This window comes from Mesoplodon densirostris, chromosome 3 (assembly GCF_025265405.1).
Source record: "Mesoplodon densirostris isolate mMesDen1 chromosome 3, mMesDen1 primary haplotype, whole genome shotgun sequence".
NCBI classification, from domain to species: domain Eukaryota; kingdom Metazoa; phylum Chordata; class Mammalia; order Artiodactyla; family Ziphiidae; genus Mesoplodon; species Mesoplodon densirostris.
The window spans coordinates 108,575,805-108,598,787 of record NC_082663.1 but is presented as its reverse complement, the minus strand read 5'-3'; the positions used below and the strand labels follow the sequence as shown (position 1 = coordinate 108,598,787).

General features: G+C 34.6%; 1 protein-coding gene across 1 annotated transcript in view; it reads right to left on the bottom strand.

Moving 5' to 3' along the window:
* Positions 1-22,983, bottom strand: part of SLC12A2 (solute carrier family 12 member 2) — a 110,755-nt gene that overhangs the window by 16,575 nt on the left and 71,197 nt on the right. Inside the window, exons 16-20 of the mRNA XM_060093308.1 lie at positions 18,017-18,128; positions 16,417-16,557; positions 5,671-5,777; positions 2,734-2,813; positions 295-420 (exon numbers count right to left, since the gene is read on the bottom strand). Coding sequence (XP_059949291.1) covers positions 295-420; positions 2,734-2,813; positions 5,671-5,777; positions 16,417-16,557; positions 18,017-18,128 — 566 coding nt within the window. The remainder of the gene's footprint in view (positions 1-294; positions 421-2,733; positions 2,814-5,670; positions 5,778-16,416; positions 16,558-18,016; positions 18,129-22,983) is intronic.

Below are 22,983 nucleotides of genomic sequence, written 5' to 3'. Positions count from 1 at the left end.
TTCTTTCCAAGTTCAGATTAATCTATGCTTCTAATTAAAATTAAGTATAAATAAAAACATACAAGAGCATGTTTAATTAACTGGCATGGTTTCTGTTCTATGATCTACTTAATACCTTAAAAATAATCATTTGTAGCCATTTTTGAAAGGCATAAATTTTACCTGAGCAACTAGAAATGAACAATACACGTTTGAGAACTGGTTACTTTGTAAGACATGCCATATAATAAAAACAATTTCTTCCAAAATTAAAACATTACCATTAATAAAATTTCTTATTTGAATAAAAGTTACCTTTATGTGTAATGGATTTTTCACTAGATGGTTTAGAAGTATCTAAATCTGATTTTTTACTATACTCCACACTTAGTACCACATCCTTGACACCAGGAGATTTCTCTTGTGATGACAGTAATTCTTCTGTAGACATAAAGTATTCAAAATGTTATCTTTTGATAACATTGAATCTTTTAACAAGAGGACATCATGGTATAATAGCAATTAAATGACAATTTTAAGCAAAGTTTATAATTATAATGGTAAGTAAGTTTATAATGAATTATTTCTTATTATAAACAAATGTGACAATCAATTTTGAAATGACTATTCAACTAAATATCTTTAGCCACAACTAACTGTCAAGACATTTGAATTAGGTGATGGGGAATCAGTAATGAGTGAGATGTACAGGACATAAGAATCTGGTGGACAAAAGAATGATGTATAAAATGTGAACCAACTCCACTCTAAAAGTCATTTACACATGTAAAAAATGTAGAATGTGACAAATGTTCATATACATATAAGATGACCGACAACAGTGAAAAATTATACCCATGACTATAGAGCCAAAACTAGGGGATAAGAGTTCTTTCCTAAGCTGATGGTGAAAGTGCCGTCTCTATTTTTAAAGCACTTTCTTCAGTTTTTGTTTTTTGGGAAGGAGTTAGTAAACGTTTAGCTTCCACAATAAGAAAGATTCATCATAAAGACAAACATAATATGAAATTGATCTTCTATCCATAATCCTCATCACTGATATGTGTATATTAAGAGAAATAACAATAGAAAGTATGTAAGCCTCGGTGCCAGCACTATGCTAAGAGCTTCACAGACAGTATCTTCACAATAGCCCTATGAATAAAGATGAGGAAACTGAGGCTTGGAAGTCAACAAATTTGCCCCAGCTACAAAACTACTAAGAGAAAAAGCTGGAATTTTTAAAGCATATCTGACTACAGCCTATGCTCTTAAGCCCTGTGCTAAAGCAAATTCCTGTCTCCAAATCTTAATGATGAATAAGGAGGCTTTCAAACCAATTCTTATGATTATAAACACTTGAAAATATCTTCTTGAACTTCCAATCACATTTAAATCTCAGCAAATTACAGAGTATATCATTTATTAGCCAAACTGTGATGTTTTTGAGAGTGAAAGGGAACACTACTAATAATTATGCAGAGTTAACAGGTATCCTAAACCAAAATTACTGTTAGAGCATAACAAGCATAATAAATAGTATTTTGCAAGGCCTACTCCAGAGTAAGAAAATGCATTTTCAGCAGGCCATACTTTTGTGTTACATGGATAAAGACCTCAAAGCATTCCTTTCAGAAATGCACAATACCCTTAAAGTGGTGGGGGGAGTGGGAGGATTAGAACAGTTTAAGTACATGAACAGATGAGGAAAGTTCATTATATGCCTCTCAGCTATTTAGCCTTAGCTAATTTTGATGACCTGGTTAAATTAATTGATAAGGATAAAATATTTTCTTAAATTTACAGTATTTTTTAAGCTACCAGGAAATCATTAGAGGGTATGGAATTTTCCATAGTTTTCATAAAGTTGGCAAAAGTGCTAAGTATACTTTAACAGGTTTTAAGCTTAATGAAAAAAAAGTTTTAAAAGCTTAAGAAATTATATAGTTTGAGAGGAGATCAGTGGGTGTCAGGGGCTAGAGAACAGGGAAAGGGTATGAATGGAAGCTATAATGCAGTAGCACAAGGGAGATCTTTGTGGTGATGGAACAGCTCTGTATCTTACATGAAACAACATATGTGACAAGTGAAACAGAACTACACACATGTGCTTATGTGCACATTTGTACACACAAGTGTATGTAAAACTGGTGAAATCTGAATAAGGTATATAAATTGTCCCAGTGTCAATTTCCTGGTTTTGTTACAGAACTATAAATATGATGTTACCAGTGGGGGAAACTGGAGGAAGGGTACACAAATTTTTGTGAATCTATAATTACTTCAAAATGAGAAAGTTAAAAAATACACTTATAGAGTCTTTTCTGAAGAAAGAGTAAATGATATAACAAAGTTTAGTTTTTCATTATTAATATGCCTCTATGTACAAAGTATATCTTCCATAAACATGAAAATGTCTAAAATGTTTTCCTCTGATTATTTTATTTATCATGTATTTTTATAACTTTGGCCAAACTACAATCATAACTAATGTTTGTTTCTCTTAAACTTACGATTTGAATTGAATTTTATTCTATTAATAATTACTAGCCACCATTCAGGTTGGTACAAAGAGAAAATACAAACTTTGGTAGAGCCAATCAGATCTGATCTTAAAATGCCATACAGTAAGTATATGACACATATTAGATAGTAAATATTAAAATTATTAAAGAATTTGTAGAATTATATATAATTTTCTAACAAAGTAATTTATATTTTTAAGATAAAAAATGTATTTCAAACAAGATTTACCTTGTCCTTGAAGATGAGATATATCCAGACCCTCTTTTAGGCGGATAACTACTACTCCATATTGTATATCAAAGGCGTCACTGTAACAAGAAAAAAATTATAAAAAATTTTTTTAAATCACAAAAATTTGTCTCCTTCTTTATAAAATGAAGGCAATAGTAGATGATCTCTAAATTTACTTTCAGCTTTAAGTATCTGATTCTTATAATATGCTTTAAAAAATTACAGTGACATCCATATGTTAGTTTCAAATCCTACACCATTCCTTTTCCCCTTTTCTGTAATACCGCTAAAACCTACTTTAGTGTAGATCTTTATAGTAGTGATATTCTACCTACAGCAGCTGTTTAAAGCAGTAACTGTAGTTTTATCTATCAGAAACAAACCAAAATTATGGAAAAACAACTTTCAATAATCCCATCATAGGTAATGTAGGCTTATACCTTTAAAGCCAAGACAAATACATGAAGACAAACAAGACAGGTTCTGAGAATGAGAGCAGGTTGTAGAATATGAAGGGAAGGGATCACTTATCATTTATGAAAGAAGGGCGCTTTTCAAGTAATTCAAAAATTTTTACAAAACAGGTTTAAAAAGTAGTCCTAAGGTTATATATGCATTTGCAGATGTATTCATATGCCCTTTTAATTTTTAAAAATACAAACAGGAACATCTTATACACAGGTAAAATACATTAAAACCTTGAAGACAACTCTAAAACCAGACTTAAATTCCAGAAACTTTAGTTAAGATCATAAATCATGTAGACCTAAGTTCTTAAATCTACTGAAAGAATTTCCAGTTGTAAAACTCCAGGTTGTTCCCTGGAGTGGCAACAGACTTAGATTTTATCCTTAATTATTATTTTTCATTATACAAGTAATCAATATTCATTATATGCATATAAAAATGATACATTAACCTATAGCTAGGCATATAAAAAAAAGCTAAAAACTAATAAAATGATCAAGTTTTTGCTCCTATCGATAAATAGAAGAATGTGTTCACGGTATAATATGTCATCGTAAAAGGTCTTTTGTCATTGTTTTAAATCACAGGGAGACAATTTTGGCCTGATTCTTCTGTTGAATTTTAACCAAGGTCAAGAGAGATTCACTGGAGAAAAAATTAATAGACATGTTAACCTTCCTCTGCTGTACTGTGAAAGATCTAATTGACTATTAGAGAAGAAATAACTACAAGTATTTTAAAAAATAGTTAATAAAGTTATTGAATCAAAATCAGTTTCCTTAAAGAAAATCCAATGAATATAGCTCTTGGTCTACTTCAGACTAAAATAGCTAAATGTTTTTGCTATAAGGTATAGAAATTTCTATAATCTATATAATTTCTTTAAGCTATAGAAGTTGATTTGCAGTTTCAGACCCTCCATACTGTTAATACATACATAGTAAATAAAGTATACCTCAACTGTTCAAGGTATTTAAAATCACAACCAGAACATAAGTGTCACAAGATAAAAGAGTAAGCAGTATCACTGCTTTAAAATAGCCATCAACGTCTATGGTTCCAGAAACCAGAGAGCAGTATTTTACCTATCTTTAAACTGCTGCTTGACATATAATACTTGGATTAATACTTGACTCTCAGAGCAAACATTCACTTCAGTTCCTAAAAGATCAGTGTCAGAAAAGACTCCTTTCAGCGCTCCCATTATGACAAACTACAACTAATAATGAATTATTTGCAAAAATGTCACTTTTTCTATTTTCTAGGATAATTACTCCATCTCACTGGTCTTACATCTTCAAAGAGAAAAAGCATACTCTTTGGCTCAAGGCCCACATGATGTAGTCTTTCTTTCACAGTCTCCTTCTTTCCCTAATCCCCATGCATAAAAAGTACAGACTACAGAATTAGAAAGGGAGAGTGAAGTGCTGTTTATGAAAAAGTTAACCCAAAGCCAAAGACCAGTCACAACCTCTGACAAACCAGCAGAGCTTGAATTTTACTAAAAACCATTTAACAATTACTTGGGGAATCTTAACTATCGTATATTTTACTAATGAATATAAAGAGATTTATGAAAGTAAAGTATGAGATCTGGTTACTTCCACAAAGATGTTTCAAGGTAGCTATGAAAACAAAAGCATTATATGTGATACAGGCAAATAATTATATGGTTCTACCAATAGATACAGTAGGAGCTCCAGGAAGGGAAATAACTCCAGTGAGTTAAGGATGAACAGATAAAAATTCACAGAGAAGTAGGATTTGAATCTGGTACTAGAGTTATTTCGCCAAATATAAATTTTTTTAAATGACAATTTTTATAAAGAAATACTTTATAAAGAGTGAACAGTTCTATTTCATCAGCATCTATGACAAGAAAAAGACTACTCTTCAATCAAGTATGATGTACTAAGAGGGAATCCTTATCCTCTATAAAACAGTGTGAATGAGATAAAGAGATTTGCTAAATAAATACTAGGAATACTAGAAAAAGTACTTTTCAAGATTAAAAACAAAATATGACAAAAATAGAAACTTTATTCTTTTTATTAAATAACTCAGTCCCAAAATACCTTTGTAACAGATTAAACAGATATGTATCCAAAAATAACATGGATAGATTAAAATCAGAAAGACAAAGTAACAAAAGGATAAGAACTCATTAGACAACCTGTAAGAAGGAAATTAAAGTGATGTAAATCAAAACTAAGCTGTCTTATAAACATCATTGGAAATACCACTGAAAAGTGAATAGTAAACTCAGAACTTAATACTTCAAGGGGGTGGAAAAGCAAACATATAAGTGCATTTTAAAAAAAGAAATGTAAATAACTTCCAAATGATTATTTTCATTCTTATGCTTCTACTAGAAGAGACTATGAGAAAGACTTCAAAAACCAGTGCAAGTTTTCAAAATTAATATTTTCTGAATCAACTAAGTTACTGAATTAAAAGGATACTTACTGAAATAAGTTTATATACATATCCACATCCCTCATATCTGCTTGCAACCAATCTTTCTTAAATCCAAGGACAAGTGTGTTTGGTTTCATACGCCCAAGACCAGCAGCCTAAAACACAGAAAAAATACAACTTTAAACATATGCCATTCACAAAATGCTTTTTAAATGACAATATCCTCCTAATGGACAGCCTCTAAACATTTTTACTTTTAATGTTTTTATAAATTTATTTATTTATTTTATTTATTTATTTTTGGCTGTGTTGAGTCTTCGTTGCTACGCACGTCCTCTAGTTGCAGCGAGCGGGGGCTACTCTTCGTTGGGGTGCGGGGGCTTCTCTTGTTGCGGAGCATGGGCTCTAGGCACGTGGGTTTTAGTAGTTGTGGCTCGTGGGCTCTAGAACGCAGGCTTTAGTAGTTGTGGCATATGGGCTTAGTTGCTCCATGGCATGTGGGATCTCCCCAGACCAGGGATCAAACCCGTGTCCCCTGCATTAGCAGGCGGATTCTTAACCACTGTGCCACCAGGGAAGTCCCTAAACATTATAAAATTGTGTACCCTTATCAGCAAAAATAGTTGAGCATCCAATACATGCATATTTATAAATTATAGATACATTAATCATATTACTTATGATTAAACATACACAAAAACAGAAGATAAAATTAAACACTTGAAAAGTTCTAAATGTATATTTTGTACTTTTATGATTTATCAGAATTTTCATTTTTAGGAAGGGAAAGATGATGGAATATACTTAACCTTTCATAAAAATCATAACAATACAGTGGTATTCCCAGTTGCATATTTTGCCATTAAAACCTAGAAGCATAAGTCCAAATTGAATGCATGCATTATTGGCTACAGTTCAGAATTCCATCAGTTTTTCTTGCAACTTCATGTAGAGTTGCAATTCAGTATGCTTATACAAATATGCTCCCAGATCCAATTAATTTCTTCTTTTGTAATTTTTAATTAATTAATTAATTAATTTTTGGCTGCATTGTATCTTTGTTGCTCGCACGGGCTTTCTTTAGTTGCAGCGAGTGGGGGCTACTCTTCATTGTGGTGAGCAGGCTTCTCACCGCGGTGGCTTCTCTTGTGGAGTGTGGGCTCTAGGCACACAGGCTTCAGTAGTTGTGGCACGCAGGCTTAGTAGTTGTGGCTCGCGGGCTCTAGAGTGCAGGTTCTAGAGCGCAGGCTCAGTAGTTGTGGCACATGGGCTTAGTTGTTCTGTGGCATGTGTGATCTTCCCAGACCAGGGCTTGAACCTACGTCCCCTGCACTGGCAGGTGGATTCTTAACCACTGCACCACCAGGGAAGTCCTCTTTTGTAATATTTTAAACACACTAAAAATTCTATTCCCAAAGTTGGGTACACACGTAAGATTTTTATTTTTAATGGTAAAAGATAAATAAAACAGTTTGCCATTTTAACCATTTTAAGATGTACAATTCAATGGCATTAATTACATTCACAATGTTGTACAACCAACCCCGCTATCTATTTCCAAAAGTTTCTCATCACCCTAAAGAGAAATTCTGTAAACACTAAGTAATAACTACCTATTCTTTCCTCCCTCCAGGCCCTGGTAACACCTAATCTACTTTTGTCTCTATGAGTTTGCTTATCCTAGATATTTCCTATAAATAGAATCACACAATATTTGTCCCTTGTGTCTGGCTTATTTCATTTAGCATAATGTCTTCCAGGTTCATCCATGTTACAGCATCTATCAGAACTTCTTTCCTTTTTATGGCTGAATAATATTTCATTCTATGTGTATACCACATTTTGTCTATCCATTCATCTGTTGATACATGCTTAGGTTGTTTCTATCTTTTGGCTACTGTGAATAATGCTGCAACAAACACTGGCCTACAAATATCTGTGTGACTCCCAGCTTTTAATTTCTTTGGGTATATGCCTAGGAGTAGACTTGCTGGATATACAGTAATTCCTTGTTTAGACTTTTGAGGAACCACTAAGCTGTCTCCCACAGCAGCTGTATCATTTCACACTCCCACCACCAATGCAAAGGTTCCAATTTCTCCACATCCTCAGCAACACTTGTTAGTTCCTGTTTGTTTGTTTACTTAATTACACACATGCTAGTAGTGTAAAATGGTATCTCACTGTAGCTTTGATTTGCAATGCTCTAATGACTAATGATACTGAGCATTTTTTCATGTGCTTATTAGTTATCTTTATTTCTTCTTTGGAGAAATGTTTATTCAAGTTATTAGCCAATTTTTTAATTGGGTTGTCTGTCTTTTTGTTGCTGCTTTAGGAATTCTACATATACTTTGGATATTAAACCTTATCAGATATATGATGTAAAAAGATTTTCTTCCATTCTGTAGATTGTCTTTTCATTTTCTTGATAATGTCCTTAGATGCACAAAAGTTTTTAATTGTGATGAAGTCGAATTTGTTTACTTTTTTGTTTTGTTGCTTGTGCTTTTGGTGCCATATCTAAGAATCCATTGCCAAATTCAAGGTCATGAAGATTTACCTCTATGTTTTCTTTGAAGAGATTTATGGTTTTAGCCCTTATATTTAGATCTTAGATCCATTTTGAATTAATATTTTATGTGCCATGAGGTCACACTTAAGTTTTTATAGGTGATATACTTAATCATTTTTTGTGAAAGATTAAATTAATTCAAGTACTTACCAAGTGCTGACCATGTGCCAGACACTGTTGTAAGGACTCGGGAACAAAAGAAATAAGCCTAACCATGTAAGTTTATATTCATTTTCAAAATATTCTATCCATGCACAAGTTTCTTTCAAAAAATAAGATTGTTTTTTTCACTCTACTATAAACAACGCTTTGCCCTCAAGAGACAGATAAAGAATATTTATTTTTATTTTAAAAACTGTTACATAGCAAGGTAGTCACTAACCACACAACATAATTTTGATTTTTTTTGTTTTTTGTTTTTGGTAAAAGAAAACCAAGAAATATCTTCAAGTTTTATTGTTTTTTAATGAAGTAAGCTACAAGATGACCAGCAACTTCTTGATGGAACAAAATACTGTCAGAGTTACTCCCTTTCTCATCACAAACTTTGGTCACAATCTTATTATAATTAAAAGGTTTTATTTTTATAAAATTAACAGTAACATTCTGAGGTACTCTGTGCACTTCTGTTTTCAACTTCATTATCGTAATAACTTTCCCTTGAATGACTGAGTAAAGAAATTTCACATCTATCAGTCATCCTAAATCCTTTGTAAATTCTAATCAAAGTACCTATTCAGTTAGAAGTAATGTTTTCAGTTTCCATAAAACATCATGTGTTTTAAAGAAATAACATTACTGAAAATATGTCTTCTCTGGAACATATTCCTTTTGGCTCATAGAAAATCAGTTCTTCGTGGACTTCCATAATTGAAACTGATAAAGCAAAATGCAGTCATCTGAAGCTTATTACAAATAGCTTCACTTTCAATCAAAACATTCTCACTTTGTTGTTTTTTTGAATCGTTAGCAATGTTTTCTGTGAATCTTCCACCAGAACTTGCTGACAAGAAAGGCATTTAGTTTGTTATAATATTTTTCTGTGTATGTATCATCATAACCATTTTTTACTGTAGCAGAAAGAACAACTCTTTCCCCAATAGTATGTGGCTTTTTATTTCTGTCATGACTATTAAGTAAAAACATTTCCAAACATCATGGTTATCTAATTTAGTTAAGTATTAGTATATTAGTTAAGTATTTAAGTATGAGATTCGTATTTAAGAATTACTAACAAGAAATGAAGGAAACAAAAGCAAAGATCAATAAAACTAAAAGCTGGTTGTTTGAGAAGATAAACAAAATTGATAAACTATTAGCCAGACTCATCAAGAAAAACAGGGGGAAGACTCAAATCAATAGAACTAGAAATGAAAAAGGAAAAGTAACAACTGACACTGCAGAAATACAAAGGATCATGAGAGATTACTACAAGCAACTATATGCCAATAAAATGGACAACCTGGAAGAAATGGACAAATTCTTAGGAAAGCAGAACATTCCGAGACTGAACCAGGATGAAATAGAAAATATAAACAGACCAATCACAAGCACTGAAATTGAGACTGTGATTAAAAATCTTCCAACAAACAAAAGCCAAGGATAAGATAGCTTCACAGGCTAATTCTATCAAATATTTAGAGAAAGCTAAAACCTCTCCTTCTCAAACTCTTCCAAAATATAGCAGAGGGAGAAACACTCCCAAACTCATTCTATGAGGCCACCTTCACCCTGATACCAAAACCAGGCAAAGATGTCACAAAGAAAGAAAACTACAGGCCAATATCACTGATGAATATAGATGTAAAAATCTTCAACAAAATACTAGCAAACAGAATCTGACAGCACAATAAAAGGATCATACACAATGATCAAGTGGGATTTATCCCAGGAATGCAGGGATTCTTCAATATATGCAAATCAATCAGTGTGATACACCATATTAACAAATTGAAGGATAAAAACCCTATGATCATCTCAATAGATGCAGAAAAAGCTTTCTACAAAATTCAACACTCATTTATGATAAAAACCCTCCAGAAAGTAAGCATAGAGGGAACTTACCTGAACATAATAAAGGCCATATATGACAAACCCCCAGCCAACATTGTTCTCAATGGTGAAAAACTGAAACCATTTCCTCTAAGATCAGGAACAAGACAAGGTTGTCCACTCTTACCATTATTATTCAACACAGGTATGGAAGTTTTAGCCACAGCAATCAGAGAAGAAAAAGAAATAATCCAAATCAAAAAAGAAGAAGTAAAACTGTCACTGTTTGCAGATGACATGATACTATACATAGAGAATCCTAAAGAGGCTACCAGAACACTGCTAGAACTAATCAATGAATTTGGTAAAGTAGCAGAATACAAAATTAATGCACAGAAATCTCTAGCATTCCTATACATTAATGATGAAAAATCTGAAAGAGAAATTAAGGAAACACTCCCATTTACCACTGCAACAAAAAGAATGAAATACCAAGGAATAAACTTACCTAAGAACAAAAGACCTGTATGCAGAAAACTATAACACAGTGATGAAAGAAATTAAAGATAAGACAAACAGATGGAGAGATATACCATGTTCTTGGATTGGAAGAATCAACCTTGTGAAAAATGACTCTAATACCCAAAGCAATCTACAGATTCAATGCAATCCCTATCAAGCTACCACTGGCATTTTTCACAGAACTAGAACAAAAAATTTCACAATTTGTATGGAAACAGAAAAGACCCTGAATAGCCAAAGCAATCTTGAGAAAGAAAAATGGAGCTGGAGGAATCGGGCTCCCTGACTTCAGACTATTTTACAAAGCAACAGTAAACAAGACAGTATGGTACTGGCACAAAAACAGAAATATAGATCAATGGAACAGGATAGAAAGCCCAGAGATAAACCCACGCACATATTGGTCACCTTATTTTTGATAAAGGAGGCATAAATATTCAGGGGCGAAAAGACAGCCTCTTCAGTAAGTGGTGCTGGGAAAACTGGACAGCTACATGTAAAAGAATGAAATTAGAACACTCCCTGACACCATACACAAAAATAAAGTCAAAATGGACTAAAGACCTAAATGTAAGGCCAGATACTATAAAACTCTTAGAGGAAAACATAGGCAGAACACTCTATGACATAAATCACAACAAGATCCTTTTTGACTCACCTCCTAGAGAAATGGAAATAAAAACAAAAAATAAACAAATGGGATCTAATGAAACTTAAAAGCTTTTGCACAGCAAAGGAAACCATAAACAAGATGGAAAGACAACCCTCAGAATGGAAGAAAATATTTGCAAACGAAACAACTGACAAAGGATTAATCTCCAAAATTTACAAGCAGCTCTCGCAGCTCAATGTCAAAAAAACAAACAACCCAATCCAAAAACGGGCAGAAGACCTAAATAGACATTTCTCCAAAGAAGATATACAGATCGCCAACAAACATATGAAAGGATTATCAACATCACTAATCATTAGAGAAATGCAAATCAAAACTACAATCAGGTATCACCTCACACCGGTCAGAATGGCCATCATTAAAAAATCTACAAGCAATAAATGCTGGAGAGGGTGTGGAGAAAAGGCAACCCTCCTGCACTGTTAATGGGAATGTAAATTGATACAGCCACTATGGAGAACAGTATGGAGGTTCCTTAAAAAACTAAAAATAGAACTACCATACGTCCCAGCAATCCCACTACTAGGCATATACCCTGAGAAAACCATAATTCAGAAAGAGTCAAGTATCACAGTATTCATTGCAGCTCTATTTACAATAGCCAGGACGTGGAAGCAACCTAAGTGTCCATCGACAGACGAATGGATAAAGAAGATGTGGCACATATATACAATGGAATATTACTCAGCCATAAAAAGAAACGAAATTGAGTTATTTGTAGTGAGGTGGATGGACTTAGAGTCTGTCATACAGAGTGAATTAAGTCAGAAAGAGAAAAATACCGTATGCTAACATGTATGGAATCTAAGGGAAAAAAAAACAAAGTTCATGAAGAACCTAGGGGCAAGACGGGAATAAAGACACAGACCTACTAGAGCATGGACTTGAGGATATGGGGAGGATGAAGGGTAAGCTGTGACAAAGTGAGAGAGTGGCATGGACATATATACACTACCAAACGTAAAATAGATGGCGAGTGGGAAGCAGCCGCATGGCACAGGGAGATCAGCTTGGTGCTTTGTGACCACCTAGCGGGGTTGGATAGGGAGAGTGGGAGGGAGATGCAAGAGGGAGGAGATATGGGGATATATGTATATGTATAGCTGATTCACTTTGTTATAAAGCAGAAACTAACACACCATTGTAAAGCAATTAGAGTCCAATAAAGATGTTAAAAAAAAGAAATTGCTTTAGCATATTATGCTAAATCCATTAAAAATAGTCATTAAATGTTACATTAATTAAAGAATGTTGTTGACAATGGAAATGTATAATAAAATATTGGCTGAAAAAAAGCATCACTGAACAAAAATGCAGTTTTCGCTTCATGTTCTAGATGGTTTTTTTTTTTTTTTTTTTTTTTTTTTTTTTTGCGGTATGTGGGCCTCTCACTGTTGTGGCCTCTCCTGTTGCGGAGCACAGGCTCCGGATGCGCAGGCTCAACGGCCATGGCACACGAGCCCAGCTCCGTGGCATGTGGGATCTTCCTGGACCGGGGCACGAACCCGTATCCCCTGCATTGGCAGGCAGACTCTCAACCACTATGCCATCAGGGAAGCCCTAGATGGTTAGTTTTTAAAGGTTGAGCTAATAGTGATGGCTTTAAATTATCATTAGTTAATTTAATATCATGGCATTAAATATATGTGTGTATATATATTTGGAAAGGGGCTACAGGACTTGGGTATAATTTATATTTTAAATACTCTTATTGGCAATGTTATTTCGGTCTACATTTTTTTTAGAAAATCAAAAAAAAAATTGCTGTTTACCTCAAAATGTGGCTAACGAAGAAGAGGAAAGGTTTCAGAAACACTCAGCATATATTACAGGATAATTCTAGACTAGCTTTGCTCAGGAAAAAAGATAGTTATAGCTACACTAAGACTAAATGAGATCTACGTGATTTAAAGGGCATCATGATGTAATCTGAATTTTTTGTAAAAATGAGTTTTTTGCTAATTTAAAATGAATGTTTAAAATTGGATTGACAATCAACTGGCTCCTGCCTTAAAAAAAAGAAAAGAAAAATCCATTTAAACAAAGAAGTTAGCAGTGTTAATGTCTTACTGCCAGAGGGCTCCATAAGCAAGTTGTTGACAAGACTACCTCTCCTTAAAACAGTGAATCTCTAAATGAATGCTTATGATTATAACTAATAACTAGACAAATGAAAGGACAAAAAATGAAGTCAGAATGTAAAGTATAGTAAAACAAACCCATCTAAAACAGCACCGCTAGAACTATAAAATAAGTCACGGTATAAAGAAATCAACGTACAAAAAACTATTTTGACAAAGACTATAAACCTCTAACAGACATAAAGGCATTTGCCACTTTATGTAACAGGTTTCGAGAAGGTTCGAAGGAAAGAGAAATACACTCAGTGGCAACTTACACTAAAATTTCAGTGATTAGTTCTAAAGAGGCAATTCACCTATCTGTAAGGGTATTTTAAACAGTTCCTCAGACAGCTCTGCCACTGGAATAAACCATCTCCTGGGCATCTTTGTAAAGGGAATAGCACTTGTCAGGTTTATAGGGCAGTCGCAAAATGACACTGTTCTATGTATGCTCCCTTTGCCCCACACTGGTGAAACTGTCATGACCCACGGTGGGTGAGTATGTTAGGTAGAGGAGAATGATAAGGAGGATGGTTCCTAACTCTTGGCCAATTTACGATATCATCATTTATACCACAGAAACCCTCGAGGGCAGTGGTTCTCAAAGTGTAGTGCCTGGACTGGACCAGCAGCAGCAGCGTGATCACCGGGAAACTTGTTAGAAGTGCAAATTCTTGGGCGTCACCCTAGACCTACTGAATCACTGTAAAGATGGGGCCCAGCAGTCTGTGTTTTAGCAAGTCCACCACGTGATTCTGATGCAAGCTGAAGTTAAGAACCATTGCTGTAAGTAAATATTTTCATTTCCTTCATAACATTTATTAAATACATAGAGTAGTTATCAAAATATTCCTATAAACTGCACAAAAAAGCAAGCAAGATTTACCCACTAGAAACAACCTTATGACCAGGGGTAGCATTCCATTTGAAATATTTATATATTTCATCTACAAAAGCGAATAAAGTAATAAATAATCATGTATCCACCACTCAGCTTAAGAAAAGCTTCACAAATACATATCAAGTACCCAATGTATCCTTTTCAAGATCTCCTTGTATTTTTACTATATATTCCGTTATCTAGGCATATATACTTATGGATTTTTAAGTTACATATTTTTTAAAATTTACAATATCTTCATATTACTCATGTTCTTATTTTAACTTGCTATTTTCCTTAACATTTCTGTCTGAGGTTTATCCTCATTGATATGTATAGCACCTTTTCACCACTATATGGAATTCCACTGCATGATTATGCCACAATTTTCAATAATGTGATTAATGGCTATTGAAGTTACTTTAATTTCCTTTTCACTGTAAGAAATGATAGTGCTATGAAACTTCACATAGCCTTCTTCACATGTGTAAAATTTCTCTGTGGTATACACTTAAGAATGGAATGTCTCAGGATATCCACACTTTTCAAAGACGCAGAATACTGCCAGGTTGCTGTCCCAAGTGATTGTCCAGTCTACATTTACTACAGCAGTGCAAAGATTTCCAAGTGCTCTACACCATTTCTAACACTTGATATTGGCAGACCTGATTCTGATCAATCTGACGGGTATGGAATAAAGCTGTACTGTGGTTTTAATTTTTACTTCTGTCATTTAGGTTTCCTCTTCTTTGCATGTCTTTTGCTATTCTTTTTTTCTCTTATAGATTTAGTATTTCTTTATATATTGTGGACCATATTCTTTTGCTGGTAACATTATCTTCTTTAGGTCTGTGGCTTCATTTTTTGTTTTCATGCTTTCTTTAGAAGCACAGTTTTATACATGTTAACTAAAAAAATAATTGGTTTCTTCTTCATAATTCAACTTTTTGTGTCTCATTTAAAAACTTCTTCCCTAGTCCAAGATCATAAAATCATTCTCTATTTTCTTCTAAAAGCTTACAAATTTTGCCTTTCATGTTTAGGTCTTAAATCTATCTGGAAATTTTTTGTTGTTTGGTCTTTATAAGGATGTGTTATATATTTTTTTCACATAAATAATCAATTATCCCAGCTCATCTTTTCAATGTCACCTCTGTCATGTATTAAATTTCCTATATGAGTGGCTCTATTTCTACTCAGTTGAATTGTCTGTCTCTACTTCAATACCACAATGTCTTAATCACTATAGTTTTATGCTAATAAGGCTTTATATCTGGCAAAGCAATCCCACTCCCACCCCTTATTATTCCTGAGGATAGCCTAGGCTATTCTTAACCATGTGCTTGTCAAGTTTTAAAAAACACAAAACAGAAAGGGCCCAGTGACAGCACTGAGTCCCCCACCTCTACTTTAACAAAGCAGCTCCACAATCGACACAGTCAATGGGCTTTTGCTTAAGCTTTCTTTTGAAGAAAGAGGTTCCTATAAAAATAAGTTGGCAAACACTGTCTCCCTACAACCTTTAAGGGTTGAAGAAACTGAGTTTCTGAGAAGTTAAATAACTTGATTGGTCCAAAATCCATAATAAGGAAGTAGCAACGCTAGCATTTAAACTTAGGACTGATTCCAAATCCCACATTCTGGTTACCAGGACACACACAAAACCTAAAGAGAAGTCTAAGTTTAGCACCAGTAAAATAATAGTGAGAAATACAGTAGGGAATTCAAATTTTTAAAAAATTAAATAAGGCCTGCCATTACTTCACACAACAGGGAGTAAATGGGAACTATCTTAGGAAAAGGACAGAAATAGGCTAAGATAATTCACAAAGAGGTTCTTCACTGTCAGCCAACAGCACAGTACTTCTGTAACTCTCAAATTATACAAATTGTAGTATTCTACTTCAGTAAAGATATTTTAAAGATGTATGATTTCTATTAATGTGAATAATGAAACCTGGAATAAAAAAGTTTTTGAAAGCTTACACAAAACTAAAATACTGTCATTTGAAAGATGTAACAAATTTACCTGCATCAAATATTGTGCACCCTCTCTCAAATCATCTGCATGTACTGGAGCATAAAAAGCCTTCGTTTTGTTTTTAATAAGCCATCGCTGATATTTGGCTTGATCAATGGACATCTCTTTCATAGCTTGTCTTCGAGGGCCCTTTAAGGTAAAAATATTAATAATGTCTTTAACTGGAAGGTAATCTATTCCCCTTTTATAAAAATCCTCCTGTTATCTTGGTTTAAACAACGTGTCTAAACATGGCGGTGGGGGGAGAAGGGAAGTATAATGATAGCGTTTCATTTTCATGTCAGTGAATTCTTTCCAATAAAGATTATGAAAAAACAGTGTTGATGGAACAAAGACACAGAGGGTGCCAGTAGAAGGAAGAAGAGGAGAGGAAGAAACACAGACTTTGAAAAATAAATGTTTTGATACTAGTAAATGAAAGAAATTATAAGTTATTGAAAACAGAGAAGAGATTACACAGAGAAAAATAAGAGCCTTCTGTTTTTCTATGGAAAGTTTCCCATCTTATTTTTTGTTTGTCTCAAATGTCTGAGTTGTTAATTCTCAGAAACCTAGAAGTATCATTACAAGTCAAAGTGAACTATATAAATACATTTTTTCTTTGTACTTCTGTTAAACGATAACATGACACAAGAAAGGAAATGAGCTTTTTTAACTTGCCATTCTATCTTGATCCTTGTAAGCAACACATAAAATGTGTTACATGTTTACCTAAACTGTATTTTTAAAAAATCTAAAAATAAGATTAAAAGTACACCCTAATTATACATGAATAAGACAAGGAAAAGTACAATTTATCTTTCCTAGTAGAAAAATTTCCCCTTTGTAATTTCTTATGCTCAAGACCCCAACCTGAATTCATCTATGTGGAGATAAACTGTGAAACTCCACAGGTCCTGAGTGGAGTCAGTGTCTCAGTGTGTTCTTCCACTACCCTACACACACACACACACGTGCATGCATACTCACTTTGCTACTATACAAGTAGAAGATCAACTCTAGCAGGGGCTGGGACATAGGGCATATAACACGCATTTCTAGCACCAAAATAAAATGAACAGTAGAGCCTGGGAGATAAGTTAATCTGGCAAATACTCCAAATCCTTATGCAGAAAAGGTAATCCATCATCTAGTAATTGTTTTCAATAGCCAAGATGCCAAAAACAAGAAACTACTTTTGGATGACCGTTTACCCCTATTTTTAATAATTTCCTTACTCATGAATAAAACTAAAATGAATGAGCAATTAAAGTGTTTGAATTTGGAAATTCAGCATTCACTCTACTCTTCTTACATATCAGATACTAGATATCTACCATGATTTGTCCACCTCCTCCAGCTCTTTTTTTTTCTAATAAGTATATGTTCCCAGTATTCTCAGGACTTTATGAGATTTATCAGCAAGAAAAAACACATACTGAATTCCATTTAGGTTCCTTAGTTATCGGGAAGTAATTTTTCTTAGCCAAAGCAATATAGTTTGCTAAGACCTACTCAAATTATTTCAAATCTAGAAAGCTCCACAAATTACAAATGATATACACAGAGTGAAAAATGTTTTAATATAGAAAACAAAACTAGTACTTACCACATGTACATGACCACAGATCATCAAACCAACATTTTTTGTGAAATCATGAACAAGATGAAGTAAAGCTGGGCGTGAGTTTGGAGCACCTGTCATAACAAGACACTGTGGCCTAATTTAAGATTAAAAAGAGAGAAATTTAGGGTTTTGATAACATGGACATGATTTTAAGTCACTTCTCTAAGAATATATTATTACACTAGACACTCCTTTATGCAGCTGTCCTCAAGACAGGCCACAAGATTCTCACAGAAGATGATATAACTAGGGTTCCTTGGTACATGAGAAATGCAGAAAAACAAAACCTCTGAACAACCATCATACCAAATGTCCTAAATTAATATGTAATATTATACATCAAGATTCTGGGAGGCACTACAGAAAGAAATGACCATGCTGGTTAAAAACATGTAACAACTTTTCATCTTATAAAGGTGATAAATATTCCAGTTCTTTCACAGAGCCCACAAAACTTCCTGAGAGCATGGCCTTGCCTTCCTGTAAAAAAGAGGTCACTTTCCTTCTTAGCTTGACCACATCATACTTACTTCTACTTTGTAATATCAGCCTTCCCTAATCTAGTTTAATTTTAATGATGTCCTATGAGTAAAACCACCTGTGGAGAAGAAAAGGTTTCTATTTGAACTAAAAGTTTTAATACTAATTAATTATGATGAAAGCCAAAATTGAATTCAATTGCCTTTGCAAACACAAGACAGTGGCAAGACTTTCATGTATTTTTAACTCTTGATTTTTGTTGACGAGAAATAAAAATCAACCTTGTTTGAGGAAAAAATTCAGGTATCTATTTTATAAATTCAAACAGATTCAGAAAAAAAATGTTTTTTTAAAAATTTTTGATTATTTTTTAAAATTAAGTTTTATTGGAGTATAGTTGCTTCACAATGTTGTGTTAGCTTCTACTGCACAGCAAAATGAATCACAACAATGTGTATAATTAAAACAAACTTTAACAAAAAGCAAATAGACTAAAAATTCTGACTTACCTACTAAATTGTTAGGGTAGTTCCTAACTATACTTATAAAATAAGCAGGAAAACCTGAATAAAGACCTAAAAATGGTACTAACTCATTCAGAATTTTAGCAAGCTATCTGAAAAGCCAGTTCTGCTTGGGGGAATTGCTTTGGGGCAATCAAATATGAAGTCCTCCTCTAAGGCCCAGACTGCTAGTCGTAGTCCAGTCTCTCCACCTGAGCTTTAGCAGGCTCCATGGCTCCCCAGCTAAACATTGCATTTCCTAGCCTTCCTAGCAGCTAAAAGTGGCCCTATGAATGATTTCCAGCCCGTACGATGTCCCTAATTCCTTGTCCTGTCCTTTAAAAAGGAAGCTGGCCACCCTCCATACTTTTTTCCCCTTTCCTGTAAGCTAGGCCATGGCGGGGTGGGGGGGTGATGTCTTTGACCACATGGATAGAAAAACACATCCTAGGGAATGGCAGACTGAAGATAAAAGGAATGTGGAACTTGAATAACCAAGTGCAGCCAATCTGCTTACCAGCCATGAGTATCCATTCACCTCTGGACTATCACATAACACTGATATCTACCTTGTTTAGCCACTTTATTTTTTCAGCTTTTTGTTATGGTAGTTTAACCTATTACTAATATAGCCTATTACTGAGGGAAATGAACTTGTAGTCCCTATCTTTACTATCAATAAATAGTAAACACACCACAAAGGCATAATTTGGGTATAATTTTATCATTCCAAAGAAAGGTATAGAACAAAATATATTAGGGATTACTTCTAGTAACAATGACAGAGTATGAACAGCTGCCTTCATCTTTACTCCCTCCTTAAAAATCTCCATAGTATGATGGGATTTTTTAAGTCACCAAAAATATGGAGAACAGGATAGGACACAATAGCATTGAAATTTTGAAAGCCAGAAAGCAGATGGAAGAAAAATAAAGGATTTGACAAATCAGGAAAAGGCTACATTACAAATGAGCATAAGAGAAAACTATTAAGCCATCTGATTTTACACCTAAGAACCATCAAAATGCCTAGGACTTAGAGGCAATAGATGTCTTTGGAAATGGAAGGGGCAATATGTTAAAGAAACTAAAATAAAAAGGACTGATTTAAAGTTGCATAAGAAGCACCTAGATGAACCCAAATCATTTCCATCACTATGATGGGCAACTGTCCCTGTCCCTCTCCAATCCTGTTAGGCTAGGGCTTATTTGCTAGAGAGACCTCTGGTCTGGGAGCATAAACATATGTCCCAGACCTCTGGTCTGAGGGCATAAGCAGCTACTTTAAGTAGGGGAGTTAGGAGAACATTTACTATATGCTGAACCCTGAGATCTCTGAGCTGCCTTCCCACTTGGCTCTCAAAACTCTGGTAGCCAGAACTTTATCAACAAGCAGATTAAAAGATTCTTTTCTGATAAATCTAATCAGATCAAAATAGAAAACCTTTAAGATGACCTAAATTTCTTAAAGAACCAGAAAAGCCACATTAATCTACATTAAGGGCTTCACTGACAAGCCCCACCCACCAATGCAGAACTTCCCTGGCCCGGGATCACAGATACTTAAGACAACGCTAAATCTAAGAACCCAAATTAAAGAGGCAGGAAATAGTGAGAAAGACACTTCAAGGAAATAGAAACTATGAAGTGAAGAAAAGAAAATCTTTTGGCAAATTTGATGAATGCTGAGATAGTGATAAACAGAAATATAAATCGGAAAAAAAATTTATTGCCTACATAGAAAACAAAAAGCCTGTACAGGAAAAAAAAAACAATCATAATTTACTACATGGCTGGGCTCTTGAATCATGCTTAAAATGTCATAATATAGGGCTTTCCTGGTGGCGCAGTGGTTTGAGAGTCCACCTGCCGATGCAGGGGACACGGGTTCGTGCCCCGGTCCGGGAAGATCCCACATGCCACGGAGTGGCTGGGCCTGTGAGCTATGGCTGCTGAGCCTGCATGTCCAGAGACTGTGCTCTGCAATGGGAGAGGCCATAACAGTGAGAGGCCCACGTACCGCAAAAAAAAAAAAAAAAAAGTCATAATATAAATATCAATCAAGTCTACAAAATAATGACATAAAAAATACCCTGGGGGCTTCCCTGGTGGCGCAGTGGTTGAGAGTCCGCCTGCCGATGCAGGGGATACGGGTTCGTGCCCCGGTCTGGGAAGATCCCACATGCCGCGGAGAGGCTGGGCCCGTGAGCCATGGCCGCTGGGCCTGTGCATCCGGAGCCTGTACTCCGCAATGGGGGAGGCCACAACAGTGAGAGGCCCGCGTACAGCAAAAAAAAAAAAAAAAAAAAAAAAAAAAAAATACCCTGGGATGGTGGGGTAAAGGGAAGGGTGCACATGTGTGGTGGGCATACATGGATGAAAGAAATCAGCAGATAACGCCTGAAGTTAAAACTCAAACAATACAACAAGACAAACACTCTTTTTGGGAATATGAAGTAAATATTACACGATTCAATTAAAAGTGGTTGCCTGTGGCATGAGAGAAACAGGGATTTGAGAAGTGGGACAAGTGCTAATTTTCATGACAAACCTAAGTTTTTCCTCTTTAAACTATGTTCATGTATAATTCTGATAAAAATTTTAAAACACTTATTAGAATAAAATTTTTTTAAAAATTTCCCCATTAGTATAATAAGCCAAAGCAACAGTTTTTTATTAATGGCAAATTAACTCTGACTCTTGGTCATACTCTCAGTTCTGGAATACAACTTTTTACATAAAGGAATGATTTCAATTTTCTGCCATATTTGGCATCAACTAGTCAAAATGTTCAAAATGTGCTGCATTTAAAGTTTTCCTCCCAGGGCTCTCATTTCTTTTTCTTTTTCCAGTTTCTCTCTACTCCAAAGCTGAAGATCTGTGGCCTCTGGAAAACTTTCATTCTAGAAGAAAGTTGGGGGCAGGGCAGGGGGGAGAACCCAAAGAATTAACAAAAAGATATACAAAGATGTTTCTTCCTGGGGGAAATTTGGTAGAGCACTTCTTTTCTGGCACGTATCCACTCTGGAAGTTTTCTTTAAAAAAGATTTTGCCTTTTGGTTTACTGAAACAAGGAATTTATTTCTGTGATTACTGTGCAGAAGCCAGTGAGAAGTCATTACTCATGACTGTGGAAAGTCACCTGTTCAGAACCAGGCTTACATGAACAGTATGAGAATGGCTGTCTAATGATCTATTGTCTAAAAATGGCAAGCCTACTTATAGCTTGGTATAAGTAATAATCTATAGTTTCTAAGAATCTATATAAATAAACAATACTCCTGGATTTACAACAATGCTTTAGTAACTGAATCTCATCAATTATTAGAAGCATGTTAAATTAAGGAATAGTTTTTAAAATGATAGCTGATAAACTATTATAAGATAAAATATAAAGTAATTTATTGAGAAAGTAAGAAATACTCTTCACTCTAAGGCATTGATTCTTTATCACTAAAACTGGTTTCCAGTACCACAATGAGAATGAAGCCACTAACATGAAAATATTTACTGCCTTAGTAAAATTGCAAAAAGGGGATTTTTATGAGTTTTATCCTCAGTGGTTATATAACTACTGAGGCCACAGAGGGGAAAAAAAGTTTACTTTATGATACTTACTATTTAAAAGTTTTCAAAATGAGAGACCTCCAAAACTTTCACAACATTTTTGCAGGGTAGGTGATAATTTATCTCTTTGTAAATTTTTTTTTTTTTTTTTTTTTTGTGGTACGCAGGCCTCTCACTGTTGTGGCCTCTCCCGTTGTGGAGCACAGGCTCCGGACGCGCAGGCTCAGCGGCCATGGCTCATGGGCCCAGCCGCTCTGCAGCACGTGGGATCTTCCCAGACCAGGGCACAAACCCGTGTCTCCTACATCGGCAGGTGGACTCTCAACCACTGCGCCACCAGGGAAGCCCCTCTTTGTAAAATTTTGATAACGAGAAACCTCAACCTTGTTTTTGAATAAA